Source organism: Cucumis melo, chromosome 6, assembly GCF_025177605.1.
Source record: "Cucumis melo cultivar AY chromosome 6, USDA_Cmelo_AY_1.0, whole genome shotgun sequence".
Lineage (NCBI taxonomy): Eukaryota > Viridiplantae > Streptophyta > Magnoliopsida > Cucurbitales > Cucurbitaceae > Cucumis > Cucumis melo.
In genome coordinates, this window is record NC_066862.1 from 2,256,547 (window position 1) to 2,276,142 (window position 19,596).

General features: G+C 29.3%; 2 protein-coding genes across 2 annotated transcripts; one reads left to right on the forward strand and one right to left on the reverse strand.

Annotated features, from left to right (window-relative positions):
* Nucleotides 1–31: 31 nt before the first annotated feature.
* Nucleotides 32–2,758, reverse strand: LOC103483416 (uncharacterized). The gene is made up of 4 exons (XM_008440029.3): nucleotides 2,478–2,758; nucleotides 1,770–1,930; nucleotides 772–1,689; nucleotides 32–693 (listed from the first exon to the last, which is right to left on the reverse strand). The coding sequence occupies exons 2-4, from the start codon at nucleotides 1,928–1,930 to the stop codon at nucleotides 591–593; spliced, it is 1,182 nt and encodes a 393-aa protein (XP_008438251.1). The 5' UTR covers nucleotides 2,478–2,758; the 3' UTR covers nucleotides 32–590.
* A 2,335-nt stretch (nucleotides 2,759–5,093) lies between these two features.
* Nucleotides 5,094–11,874, forward strand: LOC103483417 (very-long-chain aldehyde decarbonylase CER1-like). The gene is made up of 9 exons (XM_008440030.3): nucleotides 5,094–5,206; nucleotides 5,420–5,643; nucleotides 5,896–6,128; nucleotides 7,190–7,409; nucleotides 8,558–8,933; nucleotides 9,820–9,921; nucleotides 10,142–10,486; nucleotides 11,184–11,357; nucleotides 11,481–11,874. Exons 1-9 carry the CDS (start codon nucleotides 5,147–5,149, stop codon nucleotides 11,652–11,654), a joined length of 1,908 nt encoding a protein of 635 aa, XP_008438252.1. The 5' UTR covers nucleotides 5,094–5,146; the 3' UTR covers nucleotides 11,655–11,874.
* The last annotated feature ends 7,722 nt before the right edge of the window (nucleotides 11,875–19,596 follow it).

The following is a 19,596-nucleotide window of genomic DNA, read 5'->3' on the forward strand; positions in this document are numbered from 1 at the left end:
ATATTGAAAGCATGCTATACATCGTCAATAATTAACGGTACTATTACTAATTTCCTATATTTCTTAGGACGAAATTTGTTGATTAGCTGGGGAAGAAAAGGTTCCCTGTGTCTCAAAAGACCATAAGAAATCACAGTGGTACCTAGATGAATGTCTCTATTTACAGGCTAATTTAGAAATCAAAAGCTAGTTAAAGGCATAAAGATGAAACTTTAGGCGTTCAACCCTCCACTATTTTCATCCGAATTGTAATGAAAAAACTTGAACCTCCTTAAACCGAGAAATAGGGACTTCTTACAACTCAATGACACGGTTGTATGTTCTAAAGAACTGACCTTGTTCAAGTAAAGTCGTGAGAAATAAGAACTTCCAAGAATGTGGAATACTTGGATCTCTATTCTGAGAGTAATGGAGTCATCCAGAAACTCAAAAGTTAAGGTTACTTGATCAACGTCATCGTCATCACCATCAGCCGGATTTCTTCACTAGAACTGGATGAATATGATTAAGCCGAACCCAGGTGGAACATTGAGCAATCTACAGACCTGTCATTCAGAGCAAGTTTGGTTATGGTACATCAAATTCTCAATCTATCTTGCACTGAACACAGCTTCTGCTTCGGGGTTCGGTTGAGTTCTTCGGGTGTATTTGAGAAGCAAACCTTCTGATGAAAGGCCTGGAACTGTAAGATCCCTGAAAATTAAAACACAGAAGTTATAAGTTTCCATGTACAAATTATAAATAATCAACAAGACAGTATAGCAAACAAACCTGATGTAGGGCTGCAGATCTTTCCACTCCCATTTTGGTCGTTCTTTAAATAAAATGGTGAATCGCTCGGCAGGATTCGATGGCAATTGACAAACTCGGAAACCACGAACCCATGTCTCAACACCAAGCCTCTCAGTCAAAACTTCACCTTCCAACATGTCGAAGTTGGCACACATTCCTAGTGGAATTTTCTGCCTCCATTCATCCATGAGATGCTCTAACTTCATTTTTCCTTTCCTCAAGACTTCTCTTGCAAAATGCACACAAACCCGTTTCTCATCTAATCTCCATAAACAACTTTTCCCCTCGTTTCCATCCAATTTATCACCGTAAACATGGAGACAATGCTGTACAAGTTTTTCAGGAAAACCATCCATTTTCATCACTTTCATGATTACATCTTCATCAAGCGCATCCAGAGACCAGTCATTTAAAATCCTGTTATGCAAAAGCATCTGTAGCATGGAGTCCATGTATTTCTCATCCACAATTCTCCAGTACCCATCAATCTCAACCGCGGAAAGCGCTTGTAATCCAGCTTTCAGTTCATCATCACTAGCCTGAACCTTGTTTATGAGATCATCCCAACTATACATTCGCTTTTCATATTTGTCCGCTGCTTCGTTTTCCCACTCATCTGCAAAGCTGTAAGGTTCCTCTGAGAGAAGCAATTTAAGCTTATCAATCCTTGGAGCAATCTCATGAAGTTCCATGATACCTGGAGCAACTTTAATCACAGGGGCAACTTCTTTACTGTTGTCCGTCTGATGGCTGTCTAGCTCGTTTTTATAGTATTCTGATCGACCAGATGGCGGTATAAGAAGTACAGAATTGGAAGTTCCCACGTATTTGATTCCATAAGTTTTCGACTTTGTGCAAAAGACTGCATCTTCTTCTGGCTGTCCTCTGATGCTTACTCTGAGAAGAGAGATATCCTCAAAGTTAGACCAATTCAAAGAATTCTAACAAATTAGCAACAAATGGTTTGCTTTATTTACCGTTGGTGGAGGACTTCTTCCAGAAGCTTTTCATCAACCTCCAGAAGGACCAAATCATCATGTGGACCAAAGAGTGAGTGATATGCAATAGAGATCGAGGAGTTTGGCTGAAGATTTAAAACTGCATCAGCTCCTCTTCCATGTGGATTCTGCTGCTCCATCTTCCAAAATGGAACCAAAAAGTATCAAATTGGCTGCATTTAAGTCTCTAACCACTACTCGAGATACTGTTGAACTAGGATTGATCTCAAAAGCTACACTATAGACTAGACACAGCATATTCAGAAAGACTTGATCTCTAACTACACCCATGAGAACACTCCTACAAGATGTGGCCATATAATTAAAGATGCAGATCATAATTCTCAATCTCCAATTATAAAAAATTACAGCTCCATAATCATATAACCGTCCGCAACATTTCTGCTTAAAAAATTATTAAGTGGCTACTTCTGAGATCTGGATGAAGGAAAATAGGGTTCAAAGGAACAGGAGGTTAGCAAGAGGATAGCAGAGTGACCGAGAGAGAATGTTTTCGGCGTTTCTCTATAATTGTAACATTTGGAATAAGGTAATTGGAAAAAATAATAGTTCATAATACAATTCCAGCAAATATAAAACAAAACCCTAGAACAAGTTTGTAACACAAATCTATCAAATTATCCCTACCAGAAGCAACACAACGAATCCGATCATCAAAATTTTTACCTCCGAAATCCTTGAAATCAGAGTTTCCAATGCGCTGCCGCTATCGTCTCATTCATCGTATTCGGGACACACCGAAGAGATTAACGGAACAATTACAGAATCAAAGAAAATCCTAAAATTACACAAAGAAAGGTTCAAACTGGATCGTGAAACGGTAAGTGCCGAGATTTAAGAACCGGCGGGAGGTAAAGAAATCCTTCAGAAACTGATACAAAGACGGCCGACGATTTGCCGAGAAGAACAATGGCGAAGAGTCCATTGGCGCTATATCGATTCCCGCCAAAACTTAATATATTTATATTTTATATTTATATTTTTCTTTTAGGGTTTGTTTCACCGGTGGGCCTAAGGCCCAATCCAATCCACGAAAACAAAGCTTGAGTTTGGCCCAAATATCTATATAAGTATTTGGATATCATTATTTACTTTAGTGATCATGAAATATTTAAATATAATATCATAAGTTATATTTTTAATTGTCTAAATTTCATCCTTGTACCTCAAAATAAGTCTATAAAAGCAGTTGTTTTACTTTGACACGATGAAAAACTATTGTAAACTACTTTGTCGTTAAAAGTTACAAAAATAACAAAATATCATATTCTATTAATGATAAGATATTGATCGGCTTTTATCGATAAAGTAATCTGAAATTTTGTTATATTTTATAATTATTTAAATAAATTTATTTTATTATAATTTGTAAATATTTAAATAAATTCATTCTGCTGTTTGAAAATAAACCGTGAAGTATATTCTTGTTATTAAAGTAATAATTTTTTTAACTACTAATAATTTTTTTTAATATGATATTTAATAGTCGATTGTTTGTTTGGATTCAAAACATAAAAACACGTAAGTTCAAGTTTGAAAAAATAATGCCACTATTAAGCGTTAGACACATAAAACTTCAAATAAAATTGAAAATTCACTAACACATCCACATTTAAACCCTTAAACTTGAAAACACATGGGTTAGACGTGTATGTGTGAATGAATTTCCAATTTTGTTTAAAGTTTTCCTTCTTCCACCACCAAAAATTGTCTAATACATTTAATTTAATCGTCGTCATTTTCTTATGAAAAAATGTTTAATTTTATTTTTTTTTATGTATTTTCGTTTGAGGCATTAAGTTTTTTTGAAAATTTTTCGAATATTTGAGAATGAGTTAAATTATTTATAAACAAAACAAAAAGAATTATTTTATATACGTAAAAAATTATGATAGACTTATAAGATATCTCATACATTAAAAATAAAATTTTGATATATTTTATAAACATTTCAAATAATTTTACCGTTTAAAATAATAAATATTAGTATTCTTCGACTCTTTAAATTTTAAGAATGTGTATAGATACCAATTATCCCTAAACTATCTTCATGCTCTTGGCATAGTAGACTTTAAAATTTTGGTAAAAGATTATATAAATATGTCGGCAAAAGTACATTTTCTTAAAAGAGAAAAAAAGACAATACTCAAAGTGTTTCAAATAAAATGGTTGGTTTTTAAATTAGATATAGATACACATACACATATACATACATATATAAATAATCCCCACCCATACATATACATATATACATACGTATATATAAATAATCCCCACTTCCTTCCCATCTCATGTGTACTAAAAAAAATACCCATCTGAGATTTAGGGTATGTTTGGGGTGGGGTTTTAGGAGGAAAAGGATTAGGAAATTGGGCCAAACCGTGTTTGGCCCAAGGATTATGATAAAGGGGGATTAGGGTTATCCTAATCCCTAAATAACCCTATCATATCCTATTTTTACTTTTTTACAACTCTACATTACCCTACCCAAACAATCCAATCAAAAATTTATTATTGTTTTTTAAATTACTACAATCATAACTCTTCTCCCAAACACATATTACCATAACACTACTATCATAATCCCTCCTCCAAACACATACCATCATAACACTACCTTTCTTATTTTCTCTCCCAAACACATATTACCACAACACTATCATTAATAATCTATTCCTCAAACACATATTATCATAACACTAGGATTATCATAATCCTAGGATTATTATAATCCTTTTCCTCCATAACTCTTTCCTTCCCCCAAACACACCCTTATTGTCTTGTTTGAGATAGATCCTACGATTAAATGACATATCTATTTGTGAGCTTAAAACTACAAACTACAAAGAAAACGATAATACACTTCGACACAAGACTTTTTGAACCATATGTATGACACCATATTAAATCATAAATTCACACAAAAGTTTAAACTTAGGTTGAAGACAAATTTAATTATATATCACTAATATTATTCATTTAAGTTTCAATTATTTAATAATTAAACTAAAATGAAAGTATTAAAAAAACAAACTAAAAAAGTTGTTAATGTTTTAAAATTTTGGTTTTGAAAATGATTTGTAAGATACGAACGTAGAATGATTACAACTAACCACACCATTAATCATCGGAAATATCTCAATCGTCATTGGAAAAGAAGAGAGAAAGTTATGTTAATCACTTCCATTTCGAGTAAGGAAGCACCGGGCGTAGTTGGATGATTAAAGAAACGATTAAGAAGCAATTGAAATTTATAGATTTAAGAACAGCGTTCCGCCATTATAAAAAGAGAGCAGCTCTGGAAGAGATTCATACCAGACTTCAAAATTTCATTCATGGCTTCCACTCCCGGAATCCTCACCGATTGGCCATGGAAGACTCTCGGAAGCTTCAAGGTATTTTCTCATCTCCTCTCTCTCTTCTTTTTTTTCCTGCTGCGTTCCTCCATTTCTTTACACATTGTGTTTATTGCCCACCAACTTTTTGCGAAAATATCGCAGAGAACATGACGCTAATGAACTTTTGATCTAGACTCATCGATTGTGAAACGTTTTTTGTGTATTTTTTGAAATTAATGTGTAACTTAATTGTGGATTTTTGGTTTGTAGTATGTGATTTTGGCGCCATGGGTGGTTCACAGCATTTATCAGTATGTGGTGAAGGATGAAACGGAGAGGGATGTTTCATCTCTTGTGATTTTTCCATTTCTTCTGTGGAGGATCATTCATAATCAGATTTGGATCTCTGTGTCTCGTTATAGAACTGCTAAAGGCAATGCTCGGATTCTGGACAAGGGCATCGAGTTCGATCAAGTCGACAGAGAAGGAAATTGGTACGTAGTACTCATAATCCTATAATTGAATACTTCTCATTTCGGTTTGAAAACTATATATATATATGTATATATATAGTCAAAGAAATTAAAAGAAATTAAAGAGAATTTATCAATTAATTCATCGACATTTAAAATATAGTATCAAAACACGAGGTTAGAACTCATCGAAACGAAATTTGATTTAAGTTAGTTGACATAAGAATTGATTTGGAAAATGGTGGTATTGTGTGTGTGTGTGTGTGTGGACAGGGACGACCAAATATTGTTGAATGGATTGCTATTATACATAGTGAGCTATGTAATGGAGGAAGCTTCAAAACTTCCTCTATGGAGAACAGATGGAATGGTTATTATATTTCTGCTACATATTGGTCCAGTGGAGTTTCTTTATTATTGGCTTCACAGAGCTCTCCACCATCATTATCTATATTCTCGCTATCATTCTCACCACCATTCCTCCATTGTTACTCAGCCAATCACTTGTAAGTCTTTCTCACTTCAACCCTTTCCAATCCCCTTTCGTAATACTTAACTTCTTAATGTCACTGTAAACTATAAATGTCCATTGTAGTAAATAGCTGCACTGTTGTAGCAAATTGATGTTTTGAAATAATGTTTTCTTAATACAAGTTGGAGGAACAAAACCAATTTTTTAGCTTTCAAAATGTTGGGATTGATATTTAGAAATCAAAACAGATCGATTAACTAACCCATTTTAAGCTACCTTTAGGATGACCGTTTTTTTTATGAATTCTCGAAACCATTATTTTTTTCTCACTTAAAACATGTTTTGATGTCACTTTAATGTAATCGTTCTATTGGCTTCAACTATGAAAGGCCAAACTTTTGAAATGTTTTAAACAGCAAAAGACATCTATAGAAATGAAATTGCAAATAGTTTTTTTTTATATATTTTGTAAATATTTTAATTTATTTTTTATATTTAAAAATAGTTTAATAAAAATGGGTTTTTACCCATTCAAATAATTTAACTTAGTTTTAAAAAGAGAAATAATAATAACTTCTTTTTAGTGAGGACATTTTTTAATGGAAGACAACTCATATAACTCTCCTAATATATTAAAGTACTATTCATTTCCATAGTTAATTTTACCATTCCCTTACCCTTTTAAGTTTCATCGCTGTTCTAAAGTTCAAAAATTAAATGTCCTTCAAAGCTCATGTTTTCATTTTTATACTCACTTTTTTCTCAGCAACAAAAATGTGAACATTTGTTTACCAAAAGTAATGCCTTGTTAAAATTATTGTTTTGACCATATATTTAGAGTTATATGGAGGTGACCCTTGAATAAGTTAAAAACATAAAATGATTATCATATTTAAGTATTCATAGATATAACACAATATGATAATAATATTTAGATTATGCTTTAAAAGTTTATCACCATTTGATATATGTTACATTTATAATGAATTATTTAGATTGAAAACAGCGAGTAATTGTAGGAAGAAAGTAATTATATATGAAAATAAGATAATGAAGATATTTAATATATATATATATATAAGTTGGAAATGGCAGCTGTGATACATCCATTTGTAGAGGAATTGGCATACTTTGGTCTGTTTGCAATACCGATTATGACGGCAGTGTTTAGTGGAACAATGTCGGTGGCAGCATATGTTGTTTACATTACTTACATTGACTTCATGAACAATATGGGACATTGCAACTTCGAGTTCATCCCCAATCGCCTCTTCACCATTTTTCCTCCTCTCAAGTTCCTCATCTATACTCCATCGTAAGTTCTTTTGTTTCTTTATAATAATTTAGATTCATAGTGACAATGAGATTAGTATTTGAAAACATTACTAACACATGGTTACTAATCATCCGTTTGATGAGCATTTGATTTTTGAAAATTTTATTTGCTTTTTGCGATCTTTATAGTTGTGATTTTCCTGTTTTTTGAGTAAACACATTTTTTAATCTTTAACTAAACTTCAAAGGTAAAATTAGTTTTTTTATGTTTGAAGACCAACTTGGGTTTTGGAAATATGCTCCAAAGATTTAAAGGATATAATACCAAGTAATTTAAATGGTTAAAAGTTAATGTATAAGCTTGAGTTTAAAGGATTAGATTTAGGATTTATTGAAAAATACGTGGACTAAATTCGAATAATTAAAAGTATAAGAATTAAAGATGAACCAACATTAAAGTGTCGATGCGACAATACGAAAGTGATATTTGAACCTCAAATTTTTTATTTTTAGTTTTTGAAAATTTTAAAAAAATATATCGTAAAAATTAATGAAAATAAATAAACAAATAGGAGAGTCGTTTTCAACCTGATTCTCTAAATCAGAGAATAGGTGAATAACGTCAAATTTTATCATCCCTACTTACCTCTTCACACGTAAGAAGGATCTTCTTATGTATCTCTAATTATTTTCAATTACCTTTATTGTGATATATATATATATATATCTTGGAACAATGCATGTATGATCAGGTTAAGTTACAAAGTAGGAATTAGAACTTTTTAAACATAGATTTGTTATGTTTTATGCACAATAATAAATATTTCAACTTTCAATTTCTATTTAACAAGTTTATATTTTATTTTATAAAGTTTTAAGAACATATTAGAAAATAAGAAAACTAATTTTTTTATTTTCTAAATTTTAAATACCATATAATTATTATTTAAAGATACATTTCGAAAACTTAAAAATCTAACTTGGCCTATTCTTACAAATCAAATATAGATATCAAATATGTACATTCTTAATGAATAATATCAGCAGAGTTTGTACAATTTTTATATTCGATAATAAATTCGTAAATATATGAATTTAAACATAACTTTTAACTTAGTGAATAAAATGTTATATATATATTATTTTGTATGCTTTTGTATTTGACAATTGAAATGGTCCAAATGGCAGGTTTCATTCATTACATCACACGAAATTTCGAACCAACTACTCCCTTTTCATGCCGTTTTACGATTACATCTACGCCACCTTCGACAAATCTTCAGATACTCTTTACAAAGAATCTCTTAGAAAGGAAGAAGACGTTGTTGACGTGGTCCATCTGACTCATCTCACATCTCCCGAATCCATCTACCATCTACGGTTAGGATTTGCCACGCTGGCATCCAGGCCCCACACCTCCACGTGGTATCTGTGGCTGCTCTACCCCATCACCCTCGTGTCCATGCTGCTTACGTGGATTTATGGTCGTACTTTTGTTGTCGAGAGGAACCAAACTAATGAGCTCAATATGCAAACCTGGATGATCCCCAAGTATAAATTTCAGGTAACAACGTCGAGTGCGTTTAGATTATTTATGAAAAAAAATTGTTTTTCAAAAGTACATTTTATTTTAAACAATTTTTAAAAAATAAATTTAAAATTCAAATATTTACATGTCCATTTTCTCAAACATTGGTTATTAGTGTTATTTTTAATAGATTATTTTTAAATTTCATTTTTAAAAAATGTATTTTGAAAAGTTACTAAATAGTTCAAATTTTTTAAAATAATTTTTTTCCAAATTTAAATACTTTAGAAGATAATCTAAACCTATCCTAAGATTTATATAAAAAATACATGTGTTGTTTCTTCCTATTTTCTAAAGTCACAATATTATTTTTAATTTTTTTTAATAAAAGTTTCAAAATTATCTTTAGAATAGAATTCTTCCATTAAAATGTAAGCTGTGGTCTTCAAATTTTCATTCAACATTACCATCACACCATTCTCAAATTTTCTATGAAATTTCTATCAAAGATATTCTTGAAATGTATATGAAAGTTTACTACCAATATTGCACGACGATGTGTTTGAATTAACTTCTTTAGTGAAAAAAATTGAAGTATTGACAAACTATCAAAACACTATTAAAATGTAATTTTTAAACATCGTTTTTATCAAAAAGTTCGAATAAAAAATATTTTTTTGAAACTCATTATTTCCAAACTTAATATGAAATATAAATAAATATATAAAAAAAAAAACGGTGCTTTTTAGGAACTTTAAAAAGTAACACACAGAACAAAATGTTCTACGAAGATTTACTCTTTAAAAAACAGTTATAGTTTCTTTTTTTTTTCTTTTAATAGCTAAGTCACATCATATTTATTTCAATAAATATTGATTTATGAATAATCATTGACAATACTTTAATCAATATCTATGTATAGTTCTTGCTTCAATGGGAACCAATAAACAGATTGATTGAAGAAGCCATAATCAAGGCAGATCAAAAAGGTTGCAAAGTTCTTACTTTAGGCCTCTTGAATCAGGCAAGCTAAGTCATTTATATATATTTATATATACACACATCTCAATTTAGCCCTTCTTAAGAAAAAAAACCCAATAGAATTTAAATACTATTAATAATACCAACATCGATCATAGAAACTTAAACAATTTTAGTTCGTCGTTTTAGTCCCTATCCTTTCCAAAATGTTGAATATTCATTTTTGTTTCATAATTTGAAAGAGATGGATGAAAATTTTGCAGGGAGATGAGCTGAACAAACATGGAGCAATATATGTAGAAAGAAACCCTAAATTAAAAGTGAGGGTTGTGGATGGGAATAGCTTGGCTGTGGCTGTAGTGCTCAATAATATTCCCAAATTTGCAACACAAGTTCTTCTCATTGGAAAAGTTACAAAATTGGCCTGTGCAATTTATCATTCCCTTTCCAAAAGAGGCATTCAAATTGTTGTTTTGAATGAACAAAATTACAAAAAGCTCATCAACAGAAAACCTTCTAATAATAATAATGCCAACATCATCAACAACAACAACAACAACAACTTTGAAGAAGCCACTCTTCTCCTCTCAACTGCCTCTTCTCAAAATGTGAATGAATACTTCCCTAACTCTTAACTATTTTTATTCATTCAATTTTTACCTATAATGCTAACATAATATAATATTGAGGTTTGGGCTCAATACTTATTTTCTTGTTTCCTCTAACCAATTTTGTTTCAATGTCATATTATACTTTTCAAATTTCTCAACAAAAAAGAAAAAAAAAAAAAACATAGTCAAATTCTTTAACTACTTTTTTCTCATTTAGTAACTAAATTTTAGTTGTTAATTATTTTTTTTCTTTTGAAAATGAAGTTTATAAACATCTTTTTAACTCTTAAATTTTTCATTTTGTTATTTACTTTTACTAATAGTTTCATAAATAAGACAAATTTTGAAAATTAGTTTCTAAAAAAACTTGTTTTTTTTTTTTAATTCGATAAGGAATTCAAATTTACGAAATTTTGAGGAATTTCTTAGCCTAATTTTAAAATGTCAAATAGTTACTTTTTTTATTTTTAATTTTTTTAAGCTTTCAAAATTTAACTTGATTTTTTTGAAAACATGAGTAAAAAGTAGATAGAAAATATTGTGGCTAATTAAAAGCAATGTTTATTAGATTAAAACGAGGTGTATCGTAGAGAATTAGAACATATTTTTTATGAATTTCTTTGTTTCTTATTTATTGATTATTGTAGTTTAAACAACAATAAAATAGAAATTAAAAAAAATAATAATTATACAGATATGGTTGGTGGGAGATGGAATTAGAGATGAAGAACAACTAAAGGCTCCAAAAGGAACAACTTTCATTCCATTTTCTCAATTCCCTCCAAAGATTTTACGTAAAGACTGCTTTTACCATTACACCCCTGCATTGAAGGTTCCTTCTTCCCTTCAAAATCTTCATTCTTGTGAGGTATGCCCTAGCAACAAAATATACTTCGTCCAAAACCCTACCCGACATGTCGTAAAAAATCAACGTTAATTTCTTAACCTATATATGTTAGCTAAATGATGTAAGTTTTATATTCGTTTGTAGAATTGGCTGCCGAGACGAGTGATGAGTGCATGGCGTGTTGCGGGCATCGTGCATGCAATGGAAGGGTGGACGGAGCACGAGTGCGGTGATGCTATATTCGATGTCGAACAGGTCTGGCTAGCGAGCCTTCGACATGGTTTTCAGCCTTTGGAAATGCCAGCTACTACTGCCTAATGATGAATCCATGCGGTTTCAAGTTTTATGTATTATGTCTAGCCATGATATTTCTTCTTTGTAATAGCTATGCGATTTCTGACGAAGTTTTTGTCAAGAAAATATATAGTCGGGTCAGCAAGTGCACCGACATGTCAAGTAGGGTTTTTGGTGAAGTTAAATCAAAAGAAAATGAATCCATGGCCAATTTAAAAGAAATAGCATTGATACTTTTGGTCTTTTTTTTTTTTCTTTTTTTTTTTTTGTCTATCTACCAAAAAAAGAGAAGTAAATAAATAAATAAGTAAATACTTTAGGTTAAAATTATTGACCCATTAAAAAAAATTAAAATGTGAGACTTTATCAGACATAAAATTAAAAATTCAAAGTTCCATTAATTTTAAAATTTAAAATTTAGAGACATATGAGATACTTTCTATAATTTTAAAAATTAAATTTAACAAAAGAAAAAAAAACTAAAAAGAACTAATTTGACAAACATTTAAAACTTAGCTAGGCATTAACCAATTAAGCCAATCCAACTTCCAACCATGCAAATGACCCAAACCAATAGGTTAAACTCAAAATTCAAAATTAGGTTCAAAATCTAACATGTTGAATTGGGCCCCAAATTCAACAATAAATTTATATCTATTCTAAAACACATGGATTGGAGTAGGCAATGTCACATGGTCGATTTGATCGATTGATTTCAATAAGATAATGGAACACAGACTTAACAAATAACTTTTAGGTTTATGATCACATTCTAAGCATAATACTCAACAAAACCATATAAAGAAAAAATAAAATGTAACTAACGAAGACGATCGACGACAATAGTAATCAATCTCACATATTATTGTAAAAAAAAAAAAATCGAGACATATTACTTATTTTTGGACAAAATGGTGAGAGTGTTATATAAATTAACATTCAATTGTTGTATATATAAAATGATATATAGAGCAATTTGTCTACGTTTCTTTGTAAACGTTTTGGACATTTAAAATTATCTTAATCATTACTTTTGACAAATGAGAATTTAGAAATGTAGTTGATGACAACTACTTGGCATTCGACAAAATATCTAGTCGAGTTGCTGCTTTTTTTTATTATAGAAATAGATAGAGATAGATCAAATAAAATTAATAACATTGAAAATAATTGTCAATAAGAACCCAAAAAGTGACTAATTTTACTTCCAAGACTAAGTCTAATAATTTACTATAGGTAAATGGTAGGGATGACACATCAAAGTAGATTGAGAATTAATCATGACGATAGCTTCTTCAATATTTTGTTTGAATATATTTTTTCAAATTATTTCAGAACTTATTTGGAAAACGTTTTCATTCTACTATATCTTCTTTCATATTGTGTATGGTTTGAATAATCCATATGCATGTCTATGTCGTTGTGTTAGTACGTAAATCAAAGTTAAATCATTAACCTAAGTAAAAAAAATTAAGTGTAACCCATGATAATTGTAGGTTCAAACTTGACAAATGATAATGAAAAGTTCGAAAAATGAAAACAAAAAATATTTGTAAGTTATGCTCCATTTTAGTGCAACTACACAAGATTTAGAATTATCGACAAATCTAAAATTTTTGCTGAAGGAGTGAGTCTTTTATATATATATATATATATATATATATATATATATATATATATATATATATATATAATAAGATATTAAAGTTAGGAGGGTGTTTGAATCTTCCTAAACCTATACTAAATGCATCGATCTATATTATACACTTCATATAAAAATTATTATAATTCACTAACTTCATATACAAGTAAGTTGGTCCAAAAAATCTTCCTAACTCGAACATAATCATTTACACATATTTATCTATCGCTTATATATTTTATATACAAATTATTACAACCCATATTGTAGAGAGTACATGTTTAAGTATTGGGATAAAAAATGAATACACTAGGGCTTAAAAGAGGAGGGATTGCCTTTTTAGGGTATTTTCCCTATACAAATAATCAATAGCTTAGGTAGCTGCTCCCGAGGTAGTTTACAAGCCACCGTCTCTCCCGCTTTACGTGGCCTTCTAACTCAAATTTATTCCTTTCCCTTTTAAGTCCAAATAATTCTTTTTAACTCTCTCTTTTTCATCTTCTTTTTCTTACCCTTTAAATTGCTCTACATTTAAAACTCCCAACTACCTCTCCTTTAAAAATTGTATTTATAGAGAAAATTTGTCTTCATCCTATTATTGCATTCCATCGTGACATCTTATCATATTTTATAAATACAATGGATCTTGGTATACATCTATTTTTTCTTTTTCAATTAATTAAGTTTCCATTTTGAATCGTTAACCCAATATGTTTAATTTGAGATCTAGACGAGACGTTCTAGACCTTAACCTACCATATCTAATTGGATTGAACTAACAAAAATATGTAATGTCTATGTGTCAATATTTATTGAACATCATTTGGTAGCAATTGGGTGCTGTATTTACCAAGAGTTTGAATTGATTTACTATCACCAAATTTTTCTTTTTTCTAAATCACAAAAACAACAAATAATCAATGATGTATTTCTCTCTTATTTTCTTTTTCCATCTTTCAATTGAGTTGTTCAATATTGGAGAAAACAAATTAGATAACATTTACAGCATTGATGATTGATATAAAGAAATACAGCAGACACTGCCAATTATTGTCTCAATTGTTTAGACTGATTTGTTTTTCAATATTTACTTTTTTTTTTATTTTGTTTTTTATTTGTAATTCCTCCAACATGTATTAAATTAAGAGAGGAATATATATATATATATATATATATATATATATTATATTATAGAGTTTGAATTCATTAATGAATGTGGATGAGCCAACATAGGGATGACAAAATCTTATCTGATAACTTATGTTCCTTCCAGACAGCCAACAGAGAGAAGAAGAAGAAGTATGCACTTCATTTAAATTTCTTCCAAATCCCCACCCAACTTTATTTTATTTATCATCCATTTTTAATTTAGAATTTTTTATTTTTCTTTAATTTTATATAAGTTTTTGTAAAATTTGAGTCAGTTTATTTTTAGATAATTTTTTTAAATTTTATTTGATAACCATTTGAGTAGAAAATATGTGAACTAAATCACCGGCGGATTTAGCATAGTCTAGGGCTTGAACCCCTCAACTTTATTGTCTTTATATAATATATATAAAGAAAATTATTTAATTTTTATTATTTATAGTTAGCTTAGTGGTTACTTTGACTGTTTTTTTCTTAATCCCTATCGATATATTTTCTAGATTCGTCACTGAACTAAATTCATTGTTGTGTTCAAATGAAACAGTTGAATTAAATTCGTGAAAAAACCAAACAAAATTTTTAAAAACTAAATAGTTATCGAACAAGCTCTTTATTTGAAAATACTTCCCATTTAAGGCCCACATTCCACATGCATGAATTTGATTTTTTTTGCTCTATTAACAAGTTGGTATGTGTGAACATCACAACAAAATATACAAACGTCTCGAAAATATTTTTAAATGATTGTAAATAGTAAAATCGTTTAAAATATTTATAAAATATAACAATATTTTATATTTCTATCGATTTTGTTGGTAATAGAATATGAAATTGTATTATAATTATAAATATTAAGATATATTTTACTATATTTAAAATTATCATTTTAACGTTTTCGTATAAAATATTTTAATTAAACATTAATCCTTTTCTAAATTAGAAAATAGCTTTAACTTTACTATCGAAATGGTACGTAGGACGTAACTGCCAATTCAAACGTACTGTATCATCGATCACACACATATATCATAGAACATACCAATGGTATGTATACTTCACCTTTCCCTATAGTCATATCGAACTACACAAATCGAAATTAGTATAAGATGAAAGGCTAAAAATAGCCAACCAAGAACATGATAAAACTACAATTTCCTTTAGTTGAAAATTTTGTTGCTACCTCATATAAAGCAAATATTCAAATCTTGATTTTTTACGTATTTTTTACTTTTGGAGAAAAAGAAAAAGAAAAACACACAATTAATAGAAAAGCAAAAGAAGGATTGAATTTGGTATTGAATTGAGTGAAGAAATTTGATAAGTAGAAGTTGTGTGGGCATTTATGAACTTGGTTGGTTTGGTGCGGACCTCTGGCCGCTGACCGCGCGCCCTATGCCGACCCAAAGTCACCGAAAAAACAACCTTTCAACACCTAACCCTCATTAATTCCCATTTCCGTAACTTCCCCCGTATTGTTAGAGTAGAGACGTTCACGGGGTCCATAAAAGATGGAAAGGACCTTTCCGTTCTCGTCTTTTACATTTTCAGCATCTATGGAGGATTGTATTGGTTCACCCCGCTACTGGAAATCTCTTAGAACGTCTTAATGCGTGTTGAATCGAGAATGAAATGAGAATCATATTGTATAACATCGAAAATGTGGGAAAGACGATTGGATTAAATTATAAATTGGATCCAAGATCCTCATTTCGAATGTCTAGTTTTTATTATCATTAGATGCCGAGAAATTTGGTTTAAAAATTGAATTAACTAATGGGGAGTTTTGAACCCTTTTCAAAAGTTAAGTTATTATTGGGACAATTTTTCTTTTTTCTAATTTAGCCTTTATTTTATGTAATTAGTTTGAAGTAAAAGGATGGAGATTAAATTTAATGACCGTAAAATGTATCTTATTACTAATTAGAATAACGGTGGATCTATAAAATTATTGATAGGAGCCTTTATTTCTTGGTTAGAAGGAGATCGACAAACAAAATAACCACCCAGTTTTCTACTAATATTAAAAATTAAATAGTTATATATATTATAGAAATATGATAAAGTTGAGAGGGGTTCGAACCCCTGGATCTATACTAGATCTGCCGATGAATTAGAATATGTATAGGATCAAGGTTGTGACGTGGTCTCTCATACTTATAGTCGATGGTTAATCTGGTTTTAATTATATGTTAATTGACCTGACTCCAACACAACTGAAATTTTTGAAGTTAATTAAGTACATTTTAATTTAATTATTGACTTTAATCTAATAAGTTATATAAAGTCTTAATAATGATTTAAACCGTTATTTTAGCAACCTATCATTTATATAGTGCTTAGTAGTCCTTTCACACGTTTATATTCTTATTCGGTTATATTCGAAATTCTAAAGTTAGAAATTTAACTAACACAGGACGTCAACTAAATGAATAAAATTTTAAAATAAGCTAAATATATTTATTAGACAACTTTTAGTTTTACCTTTGGATATTAATATTTAGAAGAATTTCTTTTCAATATTATCTTAGGATAGTTATAATAACAATAATTATATCTATAAATTCAATATTCTTTCACTTTTGTAGTTAAAATATTATATTTGGTTCTCGAAAGGAAAAAAAATATCAATGAGAAAATCATTCAATTTTATCAATGAGTAGCTATCATTTATTTATTAGATAACAAACGCATGACATTTTTACAATTAAGAAAATGTATTGTTTTTGTTAAAAAAATAATTTATACTTTTTCTCTTTTTCTCTTTCCTAGATTCGAGAAACATGAAATTTCACATTTAAATGACAATGTAAGTAGTAGACTATCTTGTAAACACAATAACTCGTTTGGAAGCCTGTTACCCATATTGCCACAATAACGAAGTATTAAATTCAAATATAATATGGAGCTTTAACTAAATAAAATAAAATATGTTAAAAAATTTAGGGGAGTTCGGAATTCTAACTCAAAGTAAATTTTTCAACGTCATAATTTTTATTTCATTGTTGACTTTAATTAAAATTAATTACGAGATAACAAGTCAATACTAATTCTGGTTGTCACACAGAAATTGTAAAATTTATTAATAACAACCTTTATAAGCTTATTTAAAAACATCGAAAGCTTATATCAAATAACAGTAAATAATTCAAGTAAAATTATAATATTTTAAAACATATAAACTAAGTTAAAATTATACTAAAAAACATTTAAAATAAGGGATAAAAATGTAATTTCCATTATACCCTATTTTATAATTTTATAAAAAAGAAAGATTGAAGATTTGTTTTTTTAAGACAATATTATTTTAATAAATAACTACGAAAATATCGAAGAAAATAAATATTTTAAAAAATAAGTATTAAAATCATAAGTCCAATCAAATATTTAATTTCTATCCACACAGCGCCACGTCTTCTCCGCTTCCTCAAGGGAGTGGACAAAATTATATTTTTATCATTTTCATAAACAAATTATATCATCGGTATAATTAATACAAATACTATGGTTGTTAAAAGAAATTGTGAAAATTAAGAAAAACCGCATAACGAGGGACTGACAATGGGAAGGGTAGTTGTACGGACCGAGTAGCATAAAGGAGATGGGCAGCTCGGGCAGGACCACTCATCAGCTGAGCAATGAATTTTCATTCCCATTTAGTTGGGAACCTGCCCTTTGGGGTAGTTGGAGAGTAAATTCTTCACTTTTGCACTTTTCAGTGTTTTCACTAAAAAAGTTAATATGATTTTTTAAACTAACCATCAATTTCCCCATATTTTCCACCCCATTATTACGACATGTCGTACAATCGTCGTTAAAATAATCAAAATCAATTATTGAAAACGATGCAAATTACTTTCTCATTCTCAAATACAATTCAACAAAGCCACGTAACTCTAAGTTAATACTCCACAACATATTTCAATATCATACTTTATTTGTTCATACTAAAATTTTATACACTTTCTTATTATTAACTCTTCTTTTTTCACAGCAATCGAGTTAAATTACAAATTTAAACTCAAAAAAATGTTTTAAATAAAAATAATGCTATTAAATTGTTAACGTAATTTGAAAAATCTATTCATAAAAATGTTAGTTTTTTGAAATTAAGGACAAAATATTTACTAAAAGAAATCGATAATTATTAAACTACCAATATATAGAGTACTAAGCCTATTGAATATTAAATCTGCTTTAGTTATATTTACAAGCTTTTAAGTTATACTTAAACATAGCCAAAATTTGATTAAAGGAAAAAGAGTGCAAACTAACAATCAAAATTTGGCTATGCTTTTAGGTACAACTAACCTAAACACTAAGTACTAAATTAATTAATTCAACCTTAAAATGCATACAAGATATGCTTATTTACGATTCATTCAATTAATTGACATGTATATCACACTATGCCTTATACCTTTTAGTCAATATTCCCCTACTATGGTATAGTACAGGCTAAAGTTAATTAACATAACTCAAAGTGTATATGTATTGTGTAAATAGGCACATGAATTTGTGCATGTGCACTTTTATAGACAAATGTTCAAATCTAACAAAATAATAATAACACGTTCATTTAGAAAACGACATGACATGTAAAAAGAAACCTAATAATTTTTATTCTATTATTGTTGTTGTTATCGTCTTGAAATTAAACTAAAATCAATGAGAGAAACAATTTGGAAAGATTGATAGTGAATGAGTTCGAACCAAGTTTTAAAATAATGTTGAACGTTATTAACCATTTCATATATCCATGAATTTAATGCACACACGAGTAATAGTAAATTATCGATATCATTATAACATACAGAATAGATAGAATCATAATAGAAAAATGCTAGCTGATGTGGAGAAAGCTTATTGGATGGTCACCGTAGTCTTGTTGCTTTACATTAACTATTTTGATGTAAATTCCAGAATTTTCATACTTCCAATTTCGAACGTTCAAATTTAATGCATTTTAACCTGTAATGTTTTCATACATAAAAAAGTGATGGAGAACTATCGACAAAAGTTTAACTCAACTCATACTTCTCTATACTAAAAAACGAGATATCTCAAGTTCAAATCACTCAATTTGTACCAAAAAAGCGATGTAAAACTATTAATGAATAATTTTTTTGTTTTCATAATTAATAGTTGGTCTCTAATGTGAACTACCTACCTCTTTCG

What these genes read in the sequence shown, in the direction of transcription:
- LOC103483416 (XM_008440029.3), bottom strand. Translation starts at nt 1,930, where the DNA reads ATGGAGCAGCAGAATCCACATGGAAGAGGAGCTGATGCAGTTTTAAAT. An exon ending in GAAGAAGTCCTCCACCAACG is followed by an intron (nt 1,690 to 1,769) that starts GTAAATAAAGCA and finishes CTCTCTTCTCAG; the next exon opens with AGTAAGCATCAGAGGACAGC. An exon ending in GATCTGCAGCCCTACATCAG is followed by an intron (nt 694 to 771) that starts GTTTGTTTGCTA and finishes TTTAATTTTCAG; the next exon opens with GGATCTTACAGTTCCAGGCC.
- LOC103483417 (XM_008440030.3), top strand. Translation starts at nt 5,147, where the DNA reads ATGGCTTCCACTCCCGGAATCCTCACCGATTGGCCATGGAAGACTCTC. An exon ending in CTTTAGGCCTCTTGAATCAG is followed by an intron (nt 9,922 to 10,141) that starts GCAAGCTAAGTC and finishes AAAATTTTGCAG; the next exon opens with GGAGATGAGCTGAACAAACA. An exon ending in AAAATCTTCATTCTTGTGAG is followed by an intron (nt 11,358 to 11,480) that starts GTATGCCCTAGC and finishes ATTCGTTTGTAG; the next exon opens with AATTGGCTGCCGAGACGAGT.